The following is an 18,708-nucleotide window of genomic DNA, read 5'->3' as shown; positions in this document are numbered from 1 at the left end:
CATCATAGGCTCTGTCGTGCTGCATTGACCAGCGTCACTGCTGCAGCAAGACTATAGGCTGATATACATCCCTTATTCTCTTCCTCTCTACTTTCCCCCACCCCTCTCACTCTGTTTTTTTGCTTGTTTACTGTCCCAGTCTATATATTATTTTCTCTCACTTTGATCTTCCTCTCTTTTTTTCCTCTAACTCTTTTCCTCTATGTCTCATCTGGAGCTGCAGCTGTAGCCATACTGTAACATCACAGCTTTCCCTTCAGAATGATAGTCATGCTGGAAAGCACTTGCTCAGTTTGAACCCTCTGCATAATTAATCACAGGCTGATGTCGTGAAGTTTTTCCTCTCTTGTCTCTTTTATATCATTCCCATTCTCAGTCCAGCTCTTTACATCATGTCTTGTAGTTCTGTATCCATATATCCTCCATCTTCCCTTGACTATCTTTACCTTCTCATCATCCAGGACCTTACACTGATACTCAGCTGTTTGGCAATTGATCCTCTTGGCTTGGTTAGAGAGGTTAAGGGAGCCTGCTCTGTGGCGGCCTGCCATGCACCACCTATATCCTTCTATCTCCTCTCATTCCTTCTATTATCTGTGATCAGATCCCACTTTGCACTCACAGCTCTCTCCACCTTGATCTACAGGCTTTGCTAAAGCAGCTTCTTAAGACCCCTTTGACACAATATAGTTACAGAGGGTCTGCTATATCTAGAGCCCAGTTTGTCATCATGATTTACAAGAAACATGTGATCTTCTAAATCACTCCAGCCACTGCCTCGGTTTCCTGTGCCAGCACACATCATGGATGCCATCAGGCACACACATACAGCAAACATACACAAGCGGCCTACAAACATGCCACCTGCCAGTCTATCCCCACTCCTGAGCCTGTGATCAGTGTGATGTCCCAAGCCTTTCAGCACCTATGGCAGCTGCCAGACGCTGTTTAAGACCATCTCTCTCCCTGGCAACAAACTGTAATTCAGCCACTTAATAATCATCTTCATCACTGGCCCCTCGATAGCACATGACATAACATCTGCTCAGACAACCTACTTGTGGAGACAGCAGGGAGCTATCTGACTCAAGTGCCACACTGATTTGATGTGTCTCTATCAGTAAGGAGCCTTTTGTGCTTTTAATTGTGGGACACTTAAACCATGATAGAGGGGAGATAAAGAACGGGTGAACAGATGGCAAATAGTGTTACATGAATACCCCCTGCCCACCTATGTTTGTGTGTCTGTGTATATGTGTGTGTTTGTGTTTCAAACTTACCATACTGTGAAGCTAGACTGCTGGCGACAGCTCAGTATAACCCTGCATCTCATCTGCCTTGTTGTCCCAGACCCACATAGCTCTGTGCAGACACACAAACATACACAGACTAGAGACAGACTCCCCCCCGGTAGTCTCCTGACAAATGACTCGCCTCTGTTGTTTACTCTCTGAACAAACATATTAGCTAGTAGCTAGCTTTTCATCAGGAGATTAGCCACACTAGCTTCTGTAATAGATCTCTGTGCCATTTTTTTTTCCTTTGTTGGAATGCAGGATGATCTCCAGTCCCTGAAAACCTCCACACTCTGCATCCCCATTTTATCTTTCTATGAGATATTACAGACAGGGTCTTAGCTGGCATGTACTAGCTATATACGTATGTATAAGTCTGAGATTTCACAAGAGCCTGACCCTGTTCAGTGAGCAGCTGAAGGCGATCACAGAATTTATGACGTATGCTGGCCTCCCACTGATAATGTGCGTGTGTTGTAGAAGGAAGGGGAGTGTCACAGCGGGACTCATGAGCCCTCTAGGCAGATAGTGTGGCATCTCACTGACCCCGAGTTCAACTCCCCTTGGTATTGTACGTATGTAGAGGATGTATGTCAAAACTTTGAGCTGAGCAGTTATGCCCAATGTAGACAAATGGATGATCCGGAAACAGATGTTTTGTTAGACTCAATGTACTGCAGGATAATCTATTGCTAATTTGAAAACCTATAAGACAATAAGATGACTAAGTAACAAGGGGGGCAGGTCTATGTTTTGAATGTCTCCATCACTGCATCAATGCATCTTTTTGTTCCCAAGCTTGTAATCCATAACCTGCCTGCTGTCTGTGGCTCCAGTCCCCAGAGTATATTAAATAACATGTGATCATAATGACATGTGTGTGCAGTGCTATGGTGTGGTGTCACAGTGAGTCTAATCCAACCTGCAATGTTTTATTCACCTGATGGTGTAAACTTACAACATACATTTTTTTTGTTGCTTCATGTTCTCCTATAGAGCCAGGCAGAAGCCCATTACAAAGGAAACCGCCATGCCAGGAGAATCAAGGGCATCGAGACCTCTAAGAGTCGCCCTCAGGAGGGGGATAAGCATCATACTGTGCCCCCCACCTCCTCCCCGTCTCTGCCCGGAGTCCCTGGCACTGCCCCAGACAGCGAGCCCAGCAAAGCGGGTGAGACAGCAGAAAATATTATCAGGACTAGAAACAGAGAAAGTGCATGTGCGAATTTTGAGATAATCATTTCAATCCATGCAGGATGTTTAGGGGCTTATCATACAGCTGGAAAATTAAATGGAAAATATGCAAGAATAACAAAGGCATTTAATCACAGTGGCTTTGCAGTGTTTTGTTTTTCTTGTGAGCATCTCAGCTCTCTGTGTGGTCTGATGTGGTTGCAGCAGAGCTTATGGTCAACAACACAGTCACACAAACCTTGTGAACATGCACTTTGACAGTAGTGTCTCATATTCTTTCTTTCTAAAACTGTTAGGTGCCAGGACCTTAGACTAGAATTTGACCTTAGACAGTTTGATTATCTGCTTTATTTGGAGATCGCAGTGATAGTTATAGTGAATTTGAATTCAGAATACTGAGAAAGTAACTTTAAAAGTGTGACATAGATGAAGCAAATTACATTAAGAAATGACTTCAAAGCAATGGGTCCAAGTCTGTCTGAATGCAGTTACAATAAGTAAGTTCTGGAAAATGCTTAATGAAAACAGCTGATGATCAGATGACTGAAGTAAAGTAGGTTTATAGAAAAATTCTTCTTAAAACAGAAGTCTGACCCCATTTCCCAATAGATTAAAAAGCCCAAATTAAAATGCTAGCACACATTTAACCAAATATATAATATTCAACAGTGGAGGAAAGTAACTGAGTACATTTACTCAAGAACTGCGTACAATTTTGAGATACTTGTACTTTACTTGTGTATTTCCATTTTATGCTTCTACTCCACTACATCTCAGAGATAAATATTGCACTTTTTACCCCACTACATTTATTTGACAGCGTTATTTAATTTGCAGGTTTAGATTATTAATACAAAATAAAAATCAACTAATACATTATTATATATTATATATGTTATATAATACCTAGCAATATATACAGGAATTGAAATTATCTTCACCTTTACCAGTTGCCTAATTAAAGTGATGTACACATTAATGCCTCAATAATTAGGATCTAATAATATAATACAGTTTTCTGAAATGGGCCATTCTGTGTAATGATTACTTTTACTTCTGGTACTTCAAGTATATTTTGGTGCTGATACTTTATTTATATCACTGAAGTAATATTTTGAATGCATACATTTCCTTGTAACAGTCCAACAACAACAGTGTTGTTTTGAGTGTACATATGCATCAATGCTTTGTTCAGCTCAGCTCTGTTAAACTGGAATGATGTCTATTTATTTACACTGAGAGCAGAAACATGGTGGTTTCTTGGCATCTTTTCAAAGAACACCACTGTGGTGTGCATATATTTGTGTATGTTGCACACTCCTGAGTGAGTTATTGAGAAGATGAAACATCATCTGCCACAGAGTCAAAATATGAAAATAAAATAAAGATGACTCCATTGTGAAAGAGTTTGACCAGAATCTAAGCCAGCATCTGAAAGGACAGAGACAGCCGATGATCTGACTTTAATGAAGAGTAATTCGCTACTACGTCCACTACTCGTCCGCTACTCGTCCGCTACTCGTCCGCTACTCGTCCGCTACTGGTCAGTGTCATTTGTTGGCGAGCCCGCTCTCTATGTTATAGTTCAGGTTTTAAAAGGTGTATTTACAAAATGTTATGTTATGGGAAACAAGAAAACGTCTCTTTAATCAAACTCACTAGGAATCTGTCTTCCAAAATGTTTGTCTCCAGCGTGTGTGGCCTGTAGCGTCCTCTTGAAGCTCTCCGCCTCTCCGCCTCTACTTCCTGAATCAATTCCTCAATCCATTTCCACACACCTGTAATGGCTGGGTTAAATCAGATCAACAACACCACACCCTCCTCATGTGCCTTGTCAGCTAACCACACCCCCTTCTTTAAAGAAACTTGGCTGATTTCATAACACCACTGTCCTTGAATCAAACATGAGGCTGAATAGACCAGCCATGTTTTGGTGACATTTACAAAGGTTTCTGTAGCTGAAGATGAAACACAAGTACAATAAAGGCCAAAATGCAACAACATACCAGAGCAAAGACATTAGCATTTCACTGTCTTTGACTCTGCATAAAAATAACAAATTTTTCTAGCTGATCCCAGAGTAGTAAGAGGGCCAGTCCTTTCCACTCTCCTTTCCTCATGGGGGATATGAGATCAGCTCCAGGCCTGTCGCCATTAGTGAGACTTCATGGGGCGAACTCCAAAAGCATGAGGAGCCAAAACAAGCCTGCCATGACCGAGATGTGAAAGTAGCAACATGTGAAAGAATGCCTTTTTCCATCCAAGCCTCTTTCTCGTGACCCTGGAACCCTGTCTCTTCCTGGTCGGCCTGTACGCTTGCTTGTTTGTGATTGAATGACTGTGTGTGTAGTATGCATGTCCTCAGTGTGATCCTGTCCCATTGCTTCATGGTAGGTGGAAAGATCTCAGACAGCTGTGCGTGGCCTTAACTGGGAAAGCAGCATCTGGAGGACGGACACTGGTTTGCTCTGTGGACACTAACACGGGTCACTCTAGGGCAGATACTCTGAAACTGACAAACACACATAGGCTGTAATGCATTCACACACATACACAAACAACATGATCAGGCACATGCAAGCACAAAGATGGAAGGACGAGGAGATTTCCCACAGTGCAAATCTCTTACAACACAGAGCAGCATTTGTTGTTGACTGAGTGATTTTTCCTGTGAATGATTCATTTGTTGATCTGGGATTTTACGCAATATGACAGTCTTCTGAGGCATTCAGATATGATACAGTCAAAGTACAGTCTAGTATTGGTATGATGACCTTCTCTTTTATACTGCATCACTTCTCCTTAACATATCAAATGCAGTCAGCAGTGATGGCCATAATCAGGACACATTGAGCCCTTGCTCAAGGATAAAACAGTTGAAAGGTCAGTTATTGCAGTGCTTTTACCTTACAGCTCTCAGAACAGGTCACAAGTTTTATAGACCTCAAAAGGTTTGCGTACAGAGATGCTCCGCGAAGAAGAGGCCAGTGGCTTTGGAGGATTTGGCCTGGTAAAGTGAGGGTTTGGCTGAGTGATTGAGAGACAGCTGTCTACTTGGAGAGAAACTCTTCTCTTCCCTCCCTCCTTCCCCGGCTGTCTGACACTCACACTCTATTGAAGGGCACTGTTAAATCCACCCTGATATTATGGCTCTCTATAAGTCCACACAAAAACTCTCACAGGCACACACACACCCAAGGTCAATTAAACAGATGACTTTCATGTGAGGGCTAGGGTTTCATGGCTTTGAGGTGACTATAGTATTGAGTTACAAAGACCTGAAAGGCTTTTCATGCTCTGTCTATATTTGTTGTTAGTCTTGAAGTTTTCTGGGGATTTTGTTATCTGAAGTGAGATATTTGACTAAATCAACCTGAAGTAATTAACATAAGTATCTAATACACATAATTGCATGTATGTGAGTGTGTGTGTGTGTGTGTGTGTGTGTGTGTGTGTGTGTGTGTGTGTGTGTGTGTGTGTGTGTGTGTGTGTGTGTGTGTGTGTGTGTGTGTGTGTGTGTGTGTGTGTGTGTGTGTGTGACTCAGAGTTAGGCTGCAGGCCAGACAGGAAAAAAGGCACCCAACTGCATTATGAATGAGGCTCGGCTCTCGTAGGGCAAGCATTGGGTTTCTTAACTCGTTAAACATTAAGAATGGGCATCATACCCACACAGTCAATACACCAGTCCTCTTAAACCTCCTGTTTTTTTTTTGCTGGAACAGAGTCTCACAATACTTAAGACTCACAATAATGCAACCCTCTGTAATCTGTTTACCTTGGTTTAAATTGCACTACTTTCATTCGACATTTGAAATAAACAAAGCATATCCAACACTGCAATATGTTCCACCTACACCTAGGATTGTTTATGGTAATAACGCTGTTGTTCTGCTTTACATTTTATTTAAGAACAAAAAAGCGTATTCGTTGTCTGGTTCCTGACCCTATGGGATCACTTACATTCTCATTTGCTTACATAGGCACTCCATAATACACTGCCTTCCACACTAATTCCACAATCAGATACGTTTTACATTTCCAAGAAGCTATCGCAGACTAGACAAAATGTCACACTCAAGGAATAAGGATGAACTTTGACTCTTGCAGCAAACAACGGAAGTGGTTTTGGTCTGAATCTTAATGAGTCTGTATTAAATCTCACGGCTTTATCAACAAAAACTCTCCCCATGGAATGCATACTATGCATAGCTTTAATTTCCTGAGGTGGATTAAGGCAATGCAGACACACCAGGCTATAGTGTAAAGCATCTGGACTGAGTTATCTCCCTCTGCTGACCTTTCCCAGTGAATAATGCCTTCTTCTGTTTGGCTATGAGGCCAGCTTGCAGGGAAGAAGGTCAGTTAACTCCCTTATCAATGTTTAATTAAGATTAAAGTATATCCCTAGATTCAAATAACTCTGACAGTGGGATTCTCAGGGCAAGAAAAATACAGCAATTTGTCTTCGCTACTGTGAGAGAATAGCAAATCTAAATCCTTTTCATTTTAGTCAGTAAATATGACAAAGACAAACACTTGTCTGCGCAGTGAGATACATAATTTTGGGTTGCTGAGACAGACAGTGAATAACTGTGGTTATGGAGGCCCCGAGGGGTTAGCCTCAAGCTGAATTTGTTGTAAGGGGGATGAGTGTAGGAGGCATTTACTGTGGTATGAGGCTAAACAGTGACTGGATGTGATGATTTGGTAAAGCAAACCTCCAGGCCATCATCAATCATGAAATCTCTCATTACTATTTGGCCAACCACCTCTATTCTTCCCACTTGATTTTAACTCAAATCACATGTTGGACACTGTGGATTAGGGGTTTGTTTGTCGACATTGTAATGAAACTGTGTGTGTGTGTACGTGCCTGTGTGTGGGCAAAATTCAACAACAATACTAGAGAGAACTACTTTAGCTTCTCTATCTTTCTGCCGCCATGCATTTGTAGGTACAAAACTGCAATCAACCTAACCATCTCAGGCAGCGGTGTAGCAAAGTAAGGATATTGTGAATCACAAACCTCTCAATTAGAGCACTACACCTCACACTGTACTTTGATCCAGACCTGGTTTATGGACTTCTCAATGCCATAAAGAGTCAGAGTTAGAATTTTTTTCTTTTTATCATAACATCTGTTTGACCATGCTTTGTGCAGCCAGCAGTCTTGCAGCTGGAAACTTACCATATGGAAAGAGAGGGAATTTTGATCTTGGAAAGCAGTGGAATGGAAAGCACTCACAATGGCATCTTCATCAGAGATGATGCAATCGAGTAGCCACAGCAACTATACATTATACAAATGATTCTGTAGTCACATAAGACTCACAGGGTGAAACAAAAACATAAATATATCACGACCCCTATGGACTCTGCCATGTGACAAAATGACAAAGCATGTTGTAATCCTTAAAAGGATATTGAGCTGTTAAAGTCAATATTTGTTTTCTTCCCAGAAATACTCCATGGTATCCCTTTAATACCATAATCTTGTGGGGCTTTTCCATTGCATGCCCTCGGCGCTACATCCTGTGGAGTTTGGACGAGGGCCTGCTGGTCCCTGCTGATGGGGAGAGTTCTGAATACCCCACCCAAATTTAGAGGGTCTTTTTTCAGCCAACACCCATTGCTTAGTGAATACTGAAGGCATTGCATATGGGAGTGGTTTACCAGAAACATGTGTATGGAAATGTATTTATAAAACATGTTCTGTGATGGAAAAAGAAAAAGTTACCGTCATGCAATTTTAAATATGCAACAATAAAAAATTAAGATACAGAGAGCTAGCAGAAGGAAAGTAAGCACAGAGTGAGAGGAGAGCTTACTTAATATTTCCTTTGCCCTGGTGACAAAGCAAGTGCAATTTTGCTTTAAACCCAGCCAAAAACAACAGGTGTGAGTCAAAGCATGCACAGGCTGTGGTATCTGTTTCCTATTTCTCCCTTCAAGAAACATTTCAATAAGATGAGGCCACATCAGTGAAAGATAAAAGAAGAAGGAAGAAGAAGAAAACTTCAATAAGCCTTAAAACATATGCCCTTGGCTTTATATGGGACAATCCTCCTCTGATTCACTTTCTTGTAACTCAAATTAAAAGGAACTATTTTTAACCAATTATGGCCTATAGGCTACAGTATAGGAAATAAAAAGCACTTCAAGTGTCTTCAGTCTTCAAGCGCTTTATGTTGGTTTGTCTGATCTACGCAGCAGGCAGTGCTGTCCACATTTGACTGGGAGTGGTGAGCGACGTGGTTTAACATAGCAGAGAGTTTATGTCAGGGGTACTTTGCTTCACTGCTGAGTTTAAAGACAATGAAGTCAATAGTAAAACACTTTATTGTTTGAGTTATGTACTTTTTGGACCACAAAAAAGTGATGTGATCTTTCTCCATATGGCATTTATTCTATTTCTTTGTTTGTTTCTCTTTTTGTTTTTGCAGATGAAACACGGCCTCTGTCACAGTTAAACAGTCCCCTGCTGGTCCCGGGGCCGCTGCTGGCCCCAGGGCCGCTACTGGGCCCGGGACCCCTTCTCCCTCTTACAACCCCGCCTACCCCACCCATAGACTCCCCCATCCCCTCGGTGTGCCCCCTTCTGCCCACCCACACTCCTCCCCTGATCCCCCCTTCCTCATCCTCCCCAGGCTGCGGCACTGGCAGCGCCAGCTCAGAGCAGCCCGGATCTGGACCCCTGGTTTCAGGAGCTGCTGGCACCACGGCCTCCAGCCCGGCCAATCCAGAGACAGAGGAGGACAAGGCCAAGAAGCTGCTATACTGCTCACTGTGCAAGGTGGCTGTCAATTCCTTGTCACAGCTGGAGGCCCACAACAAAGGTGGGTTCTGCGTTGATATTGCTCAGCTTCAGCACACTCTGAAATTCGCTGGTAAGCAAACCATGTGGGATTAACTTTGATGTTCTTGGATATTCTGTTGATGAAATATGAGTTTCTGGAGATGGAACCTTTCTGTGGTTGGATTCTTCTCTGTTTACTCAAACCGCACTGTTGTTGTTGTTGTTGTTGTTGCTGCTGCTGGAAACAAAATGTCTCACTCATGTGTCAGAGGAATTTTGCCAAGAAAGACCCATGTAGCAACTTCTTAATATTATGACATTCTATTTAAAAAATACTCTAAAAGTGTAAATAATGTGCAATGGCTGTAAATGTAATGCATTTCTAGATGATGAGAAGACATTAGTGGCCTCAGAGAAAACCAAAAACTGGTCAGTTTAAGAGACAAAATTAATTGAAAAACAACATTCACAACTACTGCTTTGAAAATAATTTGACATATTCACATTTTGGAAAATAAGATATTTTCTTCATCAACAATATTACATATTGTAACTGAAGATTTGTAGTTATATAATAACACTTCCTATTAAATGATCAGTTAAATTACATTTATAAGTCAACATTTTATATATATATATATATATATATATATATATATATATATATATATATATATATATATATATATATATATATATATATATATATATATATATATATAGTACAGGCCAAAAGTTTGGACACACCTTCTCATTCAATGTGTTTCCTTTATTTTCATGACTATTTACATTGTAGATTCTCACTGAAGGCATCAAAACTATGAATGAACACGTGAAATTATGTACTTAACAAAAAAGTGTGAAATAACTGAAAACATGTCTTATATTCTAGTTTCTTCAAAGTAGCCACCCTTTGCTCTGATTACTGCTTTGCACACTCTTGGCATTCTCTTGATGAGCTTCAAGAGGTAGTCACCTGAAATGGTTTTCCAACAGTCTTGAAGGAGTTCCCAGAGATGCTTAGCATTTGTTGGCCCTTTTGCCTTCACTCTGCGGTCTAGCTCACCCCAAACCATCTCGATTGGGTTCAGGTCCGGTGACTGTGGAGGCCAGGTCATCAGGCGCAACACTCCATCACTCTCCTTCTTGGTCAAATAGCCCTTACACAGCCTTGAGGTGTGTTTGGGGTCATTGTCCTGTTGAAAAATACATGATGGTCCAACTAAACGTAAACCGGATGGGATGGCATGTCGCTGCAGGATGCTGTGGTAGCGATGCTGGTTCAGTATGCCTTCAATTTTGAATAAATCCCCAACAGTGTCACCAGCAAAGCACTACCACACCATCACACCTCCTCCTCCATGCTTCATGGTGGGAACCAGGCATGTAGAATCCATCCGTTCACCTTTTCTGCATCGCATAAAGACACGGCGGTTTGAACCAAAGATCTCAAATTTAGACTCATCAAACCAAAGCACAGATTTACACTGGTCTAATGTCCATTCCTTGTGTTTCTTGGCCCAAACAAATCTCTTCTGCTTGTTGCCTCTCCTTAGCAGTGGTTTCCTAGCAACTATTTGACCACGAAGGCCTGATTCGCGCAGTCTCCTCTTAACAGTTGTTCTAGAGATGTGTCTGCTGCTAGAACTCTGTGTGGCATTCATCTGGTCTCTAATCTGAGCTGCTGTTAACTTGGGATTTCTGAGGCTGGTGACTCGGATGAACTTATCCTCAGCAGCAGAGGTGACTCTTGGTCTTCCTTTCCTGGGGCGGTCCCCATGTTAGCCAGTTTCGTTGTAGCGCTTGATGGTTTTTGTGACTGCACTTGGGGACACATTCAAAGTTTTCGCAATTTTCCGGACTGACTGATCTTCATTTGTTAAAGTAATGATGGCCACTCGTTTCTCTTTACTTAGCTTATTGGTTCTTGCCATAATATGAATTCTAACAGTTGTCCAATAGGGCTGTCGGCTGTGTATCAACCTGACTTCTGCACAACACAACTGATGGTCCCAACCCCATAAAATAAATTCCACTAATTAACCCTGACAAGGCACACTTGTGAAGTGAAAACCATTTCAGGTGACTACTTCATGAAGCTCATTGAGAGAACACCAAGGGTTTGCAGCGCTATCAAACTAGCAAAGGGTGGCTACTTTGAGGAATCTAAAATATAAGACATGTTTTCAGTTATTTCACAGTTTTTTGTTAAGTACATAACTCCATATGTGTTCATTCATAGTTTTGATGCCTTCAGTGAGAATCTACAATGTAAATAGTCATGAAAATAAAGAAAACACATTGAATGAGAAGGTGTGTCCAAACTTTTGGCCTGTACTGTATATATATATATATATATATATATATATATATATATATATATATATATATATATATAGGCATTGTGTGTGTGTGTGTGTGTGTGTGTGTGTGTGTGTGTGTGTGTGTGTGTGTGTGTGCGTGTGTGGGTGGGTGTTTGTGTGTGTGTGTGTGTGCCCACTCTCTCATGCAGCACTCTGCTAACAAACTCCACTTTCTTCACACATACAAGACATGATTATTAAAAAAAAAAAAAAAAAAAAAAACTCTCCCCCACTTAAAGATTCATGATGTCTTATCATTTGCAGAACGCAGCATAAAAACGGCTCCCCATAGCCTGAAGCCTTCCACTTGAAAAGGTTGCAGAGGAGGCGGGTAACCACTGCATGAGGGAATAAGAGAAAAATATGTTATGTGGCTGAGCTTACCACAATACCAGCCTCAACGTTCTGCCAGACAGCTTTCACACATGACAACACTTTCTTAGGGCTCCAAATACCCCTGAGGTGCACACTGTCTGCTTTAATCCTTTATGCCCTACCGACTTAGCTCTCCCTGTGACCATTTGTCTCTGTGAGGACAGTTTGTATCTGCTGACCTCCTCTCTTAATTATTTATACACTCTCCTACACAGAAGAAAATACTACAGAGACACAGACATTGAGGGACTGACCCCACATCAGTGTAACTGTATCCCATTTGCCTTGAGTAATGTTTGGCGAGCCAGCTCAGCCAGACATTAAAGCAGCCAACAAATACCTCTTACAGTTGGATACAGTATTACAGTAATCAATAAAAGTGCAATCACGGCCACCATTATGATTGGATTAACCTCTGGAAGGCTTTTGGAATTTATGCTTTATCAGGCGCTGATTAATTGTTTATCCGTCTAACAACTACACAACAATACATTTGTGTTACATATGCCTACTAGCGTGCTTACGACATACATACAAATGTAAGTATAAAAGGAGATACTACACATACTACAGCTTCTAAACATGCCCCTGAGTCACAGCCTGCTGTCAGCTACTTGGCTCCAAAGTTCAACCACTGAATGACAGAGTTGAAACAGTTGAAACTCTATGAGGGAAACAATCTGGAAACAATCACCCTCACTCATTCTCAAAATCGAAACTGTGCATGTTAGCAAGGTTAAAAAAATAAGAGCATATGCATTGCAGACACATGAGCAGCATGCGTGTCATGGAATGAACAGCAGTAAAAAAAAAATAATGATGTTTATGTAATGTTATTTCAACAGTTTCCTGTTAACCCATTGCCTATTTCTTAGTTTTCAAATGTGATTTGTCTGCTTGTGTGTTGGTTTACACTATGAGTCAACCTTAGCACTGGGCCATCCATTGTCAGACCAAAATAGAACAAAGGCAAAAACAGACAACCCAAGAGCACATTTTCTGGCCACGAGCAAAATCCGTCATTCCAGCCCTTTCCTCCCCAATGGAACCCACAGCCTCTATGTTCCCCACCAGCCACCCTACCCTGACCATTTCTCTCTCTTCTGTAACCTTAACTCTGTTCAAAGGGATTTCAGACTGAGTGACTCAAAGGTAGAGCCAAAGACAGTGGGATGCTTTACTTTGTGAGCAGAGAGGCAAAGGGGTCGATGGGGGGGCATGACTAAACGTTTTCAGCCAAGAACAAAATGTGTGATTATTTAATGAGAAAGTATTCTGGTACACTCTATGGTGTGCTGCTTTGCAAACCACTTGAAAGGGAAAATAATGTGCAAGAGCACCTTTCTGTATGCCGTCTGCTTTGCAAATTCAGCCCCCTGGAGTGGGATTTGTTCAAATTAAGAAAATACTGCGTATAGAAATACTTCATGTAAAGGTATGAAATATGAATCCCCACAGTTTAGAATCTCTTGTAAATTCCTTTTTTCAGCTGGTGGACATCTTTTATTGACAACATCTGACAGAATATAATTTTTGAATTGCTGAATATGTAAGAATATGTTTTTATTCTGCCTGGAATCATGATTGTATTAATAGCAGGGCGTTGGGTGGACTCTGAGGAATCTGACAATTACGAGGCATGAGTTCATATGTAACTTTTTACTACTTGGTATTGCCAAGAAACACATCTGTTGTGTTTTTTATGTAATTGGTTTGTGTGTAGTGTAACATACCAATCTGTAATGAAACAAGGGCCCCTATTTTGATTGCTCAGCAGTATGAATGATGTGTTATACAGCATAAACCTCATTCAGAATCCGATAATAGAATAGATATCTTGATTTTTACCCAGTATGACAAAAGACAGAAAGAAAAATAGTAAAATAGTGCAATTTCATCACATACAGTATATGAATATTTAGTGAAGTAGTAAAAAGTGCGGATGTCATGATCAGCGGAGCAAATGTCTGACTGCAAATCCATCCTAAGACCAGACAAACCTGCTTCTCATAATAACACGGCCTTAAATTTCAAAATGTAGACATTTACAGTAAAAATGACTGATCTTGACAGTGAGGGTTCAGTGGTCCAGCGCTGTCATTGAATCATAATATAATTTACTACAGTGCACACTGTATGATTGTATCTCACCCACTCCACTGATCAAACATTATCAACCAGTTATTGTAATATTCACATTGGAGAGGGCTTTGAGTTCATCATTCAGCTGCACAGCTGTCTGACTGCAGCCCTCTAGTGGTAACAACTTACCACTACAACTTTATACAGCGACATGCTCTGTATGTTGTGCGTATGTGGCCAATTATTTGGAGAATCAAGCCAGTGGTAAATTTCTTTCTTTATGCTCTCTTCTCTCTTTCTTTTCTTTCATACCCTGATATTTGTCACTGTCACTGTTTCTCCAACTCACTGTTCTGAGTTAAAGAGAAACACTGTCAAGCGGCATGACTCATATGTTATTAATAGTGATGCACATCAGCACTGTATTAGTTCATTCTATTCTATTACCTTCTAAATATGTAATTTCATCTTGGTTAATGGCATTGCTGACCTGTGTTTTTGCTTGTGTGTGTGTGTGTCTGCCTGCCTGCAGGTACCAAACACAAAACTATCTTAGAGGCACGGAGTGGGCTGGGCCCCATCAAGGCATATCCTCGCCTGGGCCCCAAGCCCATTGGAGAGCAGGGAGGGGGGCCGGTGGACCCCAACACTCAGGAACGAACCTTCCACTGTGAGATCTGCAATGTGCGGGTCAACTCTGAACTGCAACTCAAACAGGTAGGAGGGAGAAATGCCTTTTCATCCAACAATTGGATTTAATAGTTATCTGTAAAATACTTTGCATACAATATTACTGGCTCTTTTGGAAGTCTAAAGATTACTTTTTCATGCAACAAACATTTTTTGAGAACATTTCTAATTACCATAATTATTTAATAATGGAAGACATTCTCAGGTCAAAAACAGTCCAGAGTCTCCAGAGTCTAAGATATATATTCAGTATGTTGTGTCCATTTTGATGGTTTAAACCTTTTTATATAAAATTGCCCAAAAATAACATGGATGCATGATGTATGTTGTATGGAACCCATATAACAATCTTCGCAGGTACAATTAATGATTACTTTCATTGAATTGTGGGTGTTTTATTCAATTTTATAGGTTATTCACTCAACATCCTCTGATCTTGACTATTAGTCAAAAAAATGCATAATTTCTGCTTTTTTAACTAAAAAAAAATAGGTTTCATTTAATTTAAATTAGGTTTAATGGCCATGAATTTAAAAAAAATTTGAGAAAAGTGACAAAAACATGTGTGTGAAGTGTCAAAAACATTGGAAAAAATTTGACCCAGAAGGACAACACATTCATGGTGGACGGGAAGACAACACAAGGGTTAATATGGTAATCATTTTCACTTAGGGGAAGTGAGAATAATTTGGCTTATTGTGTTCCTTCCTTTTCAGCATATATCAAGTCGAAGGCACCGGGACGGCATGGCGGGCAAGCCTAACCCCCTCCTCAGCCGACACAAGAAGCACAGGGGAGCTGATCTGACGGTAACCTTTCAAGTTTCTCTGTTGAATTCTAACTTCTTCTGTGACACAGTCAGCAAACCTGAAATCCACAGGTTACATAGACAGTGATAATTGAGAACATGAGGTCTGCAAGGCCTTGGAGTGGTTAGAGCGTGTTTATTTGATCCCAACAAAAGCCTGCCTGTTTTTGGCTGTGACCTTTTCCTCAAAATATTACCTCAATTGGACTGAAACCTCTGCATTATGACAGATCAAAAGAGTCTGTAGCGGAAAGTCTATTTATGTTTCCCCTCCATGTGTTGACCTTCTGGAACTAATCATTTTATCCCTCTCTCTCTTGTCTTGTGTCTCTCTGTGCACCTCCTTCTGTTTGCAGTCTTCTTTGACCTTCTCCAAGGATCTCACCAAAGCTTTGGGTGCAGGGCTCTTGCCCAGCCCCTTGGCTGTTGCTGCAGCAATGGCTGCTGCAGCTTCCTCAAACCATCTGGCTCTCCGTGCAGCAGCTCCTGGGCACCACCCGCACCATCACCTATTACAAGGCCCGCCTCTTAGCCACGCCATCCTGAGACCCGCCCCCGGGCCTATCCGCACCACCCACGGGCAAATCCTCTTCTCCCCTTACTGACACATGACCCTCTGACTTTGGCCAGTCAGGAACAGCCACTCCAAAAGCACACTGTGAAGATACAAACATGATCAACAAACAGCAATTGATAGGGGGGAAATTCCAACCATTTAAATATTGAACTGAGAGAAAAGCAAGGGAAAGGAGCAGCGGAGAGGAGTCAAAGTATATGTCTTTCTTCCCTTTACCTAAAACTCTCCCTCCATTTCAAAGACTTCTGAATGATCTGCAGATGGACTGAGCAGAGGAGAGCTTTTCATTATGCATTGAACTCCCTTTGTACATCTCTCACCTCCCCTGGTCCCTCTCCCTTGCACTGTGGCCCTGCCATGGCCGCCTCGATAGCTACAGAAGAAACACATGCACACTGTACTAGGAAGATTAAACCACATGTAGTGTTACATAATTATTCTGGGCCAGGTTGGTTTTCTCCTGTCATCACGGCTCAACGTGTTCTACTCATCCTATGCACCTCAAAAACCAAGACAATAATGTTATGTCAGTAGGGTAGCTGCTTCAATCAGTCTTTGCTGTATGCGCCACATGTAGCTGTGGCGGCCTCCATGGTACAGTACACGTCCCCTTCTGCGCTGAAGGCCAGCAACTCTTCAGTTTGTGACAATAGGTCTTCGCTATATACAACATGACTTAGGTTGACAGGGAGGTCGTAGCCATCTGAACATGTCTGATGGTGGTGGTGGTGGTGGTGGGGAAGTAACTGTGGGGGATTGCACTCCCCTTTCATTTCCTGAGACTCTGAGGTGAGAGGAGGGCTGGCACAGGTCAGCGGATTGACCCCAGGCAGCATGCAGACACACACACAGGCCAAAACGAATCTGTGTTTTAAAATAGACTGCACCAACAAAAAGTTGCTACAGGGCACATCTGCCAAAGTCTATATCAGTCAAAGAAGGGCCTCACTAAAGGGGAACGAGGATGGGAGAAACAGCAGAAGTCACACATTGGTACATACTGTACTGCTGTATTTGATACATGATCCCTATCTATAGCTTAGATTGTTTTTTTGATGGCAATAATCTGTTCTTTAAATTACAGTATTGAGCAATACTGAAGAGAGCATAGTTCATATGTATTGTGAGGTGAGATTTCTTAAGCCATCAAAAAGAAAGCTGTCAACATCCTCACATCGCCGTGGTCTTTATTCGCAGGCTGATTCACTGTGTAGGTGGGGAGGTATGACTTAGGTGCGACCCTGTGTACTGATGTATTTATGTTGTTTCTGCATGCAGCCTGACAATAAGATCCTGCAGGGTCAGGCTTCTGCTTCTGCTTTTGGGTTGAACTCTTCCATTGCTGCCCAATCCTCCTCCTCACCTCCCCCATCTCCAACGGTTCATATGAGTCTATAGCAGAGGGCACATCGACACTGGAAACCATAATGTTCAAAGGGAACAAATTAAAAAGAGGAAGATGAAAGCCAAATACATTCTTAGAGAAATTATCTTGAGCTGGAGTGACAACCAAGCAGGAACAAGACGACCAGCTCAAGGCATCAACCGATTCTTCCCGTCTTACAACTGAAAGCCATGAAACGCACCAAAGACTGGTGAGCACTTAGTTTTGTTTGGTTTGGACTGTTGGTTAACATTTATATCACACATAGAAATAGGAAACACAATAAAAATATTTTTGTAGGTAGACAATGTTAAAAACTGCATCCATGAAGTGATAAGAAGAAGGGTGGAATTGTTAGATGGTGGATTATATAAGGGTTGACTAAGACAGACTGACATACAGTACAAGCAGACCTATTGACTCAGTGGGGAGCCACAAAAGCTAAGCAAAGCAGACCTTTCTTGCTCGACAGCTTAATCACCTTTTTCTGAACGAGATGTACACTGTGCCCTTTCATTGAGAAGCAATGAGCTCTAATGTCTTACCTTTGTCTGAATATTGCAATGCAATGAGCAATTTTTATCAGAGTGACTTGTTATCATTGTGACATGTTGTCTGGAGTCATGTGTAAACTGGGAGCACGCCAGCTGACAGACTTTTCTGTTCTTTCATGAGGAGTAAAACCCTTCAAAGGGATTGAGAGAGGGACAGAGAGAGCCAGAGGTGTAGCTGGGCTTAGGGACCGACCCTTCATATTAAAGGGCCTTTTTACTATGGTAATCTCTGTTTGGGAAACAGGGTACAATGCCTGGTATCAAGGGATTAAAGCTAGAATTGTTCAACAGGTTTATTTCTTTGTTGGACTTACTGAGTTGAATTGTTTTTTGTTTTTTCGTGTGTGTGAGAAATGTATTAAAGTAAAAATCTTGAGGAACATTATCAATGCCATTACTTAAAGAAGAAGCTGGCTTGGTGTCAGCTTCCACCGTTGTGCTCTTTTTTTTGTTGCTGAACAAAACCTTCTTTGCAGAGTTCATTTTGTGAGTGAGATACTATTCCAGGATCCGTGCTCTCCTTCCTGTTGGTGTGTGTGTATACATATGTATTCTAGTGTGTGTCGGGGCCTGCTCTCTCCCCACTTCCC

At 41.6% G+C, this 18,708-nt stretch overlaps 1 protein-coding gene across 3 annotated transcripts in view; it reads left to right on the top strand.

Annotated features, from left to right (window-relative positions):
- Positions 1-18,498, top strand: part of znf385a (zinc finger protein 385A) — a 62,765-nt gene extending 44,267 nt beyond the window's left edge. For all 3 annotated transcript variants that reach the window (XM_028583573.1, XM_028583574.1, XM_028583575.1), the window contains 5 exons: positions 2,292-2,466; positions 8,933-9,325; positions 14,638-14,822; positions 15,512-15,604; positions 15,960-18,498. In XM_028583573.1, the coding sequence (XP_028439374.1) occupies positions 2,292-2,466; positions 8,933-9,325; positions 14,638-14,822; positions 15,512-15,604; positions 15,960-16,208 (1,095 nt within the window). In that variant the 3' untranslated portion in view covers positions 16,209-18,498. The remainder of the gene's footprint in view (positions 1-2,291; positions 2,467-8,932; positions 9,326-14,637; positions 14,823-15,511; positions 15,605-15,959) is intronic.
- The last annotated feature ends 210 nt before the right edge of the window (positions 18,499-18,708 follow it).

Source organism: Perca flavescens, chromosome 7 (genome assembly GCF_004354835.1).
Source record: "Perca flavescens isolate YP-PL-M2 chromosome 7, PFLA_1.0, whole genome shotgun sequence".
In the NCBI taxonomy this organism is placed as follows: Eukaryota; Metazoa; Chordata; class Actinopteri; order Perciformes; family Percidae; genus Perca; species Perca flavescens.
The sequence above is the reverse complement of the archived record's forward strand: the minus strand, read 5'-3'. Positions and strand labels throughout refer to the sequence as shown.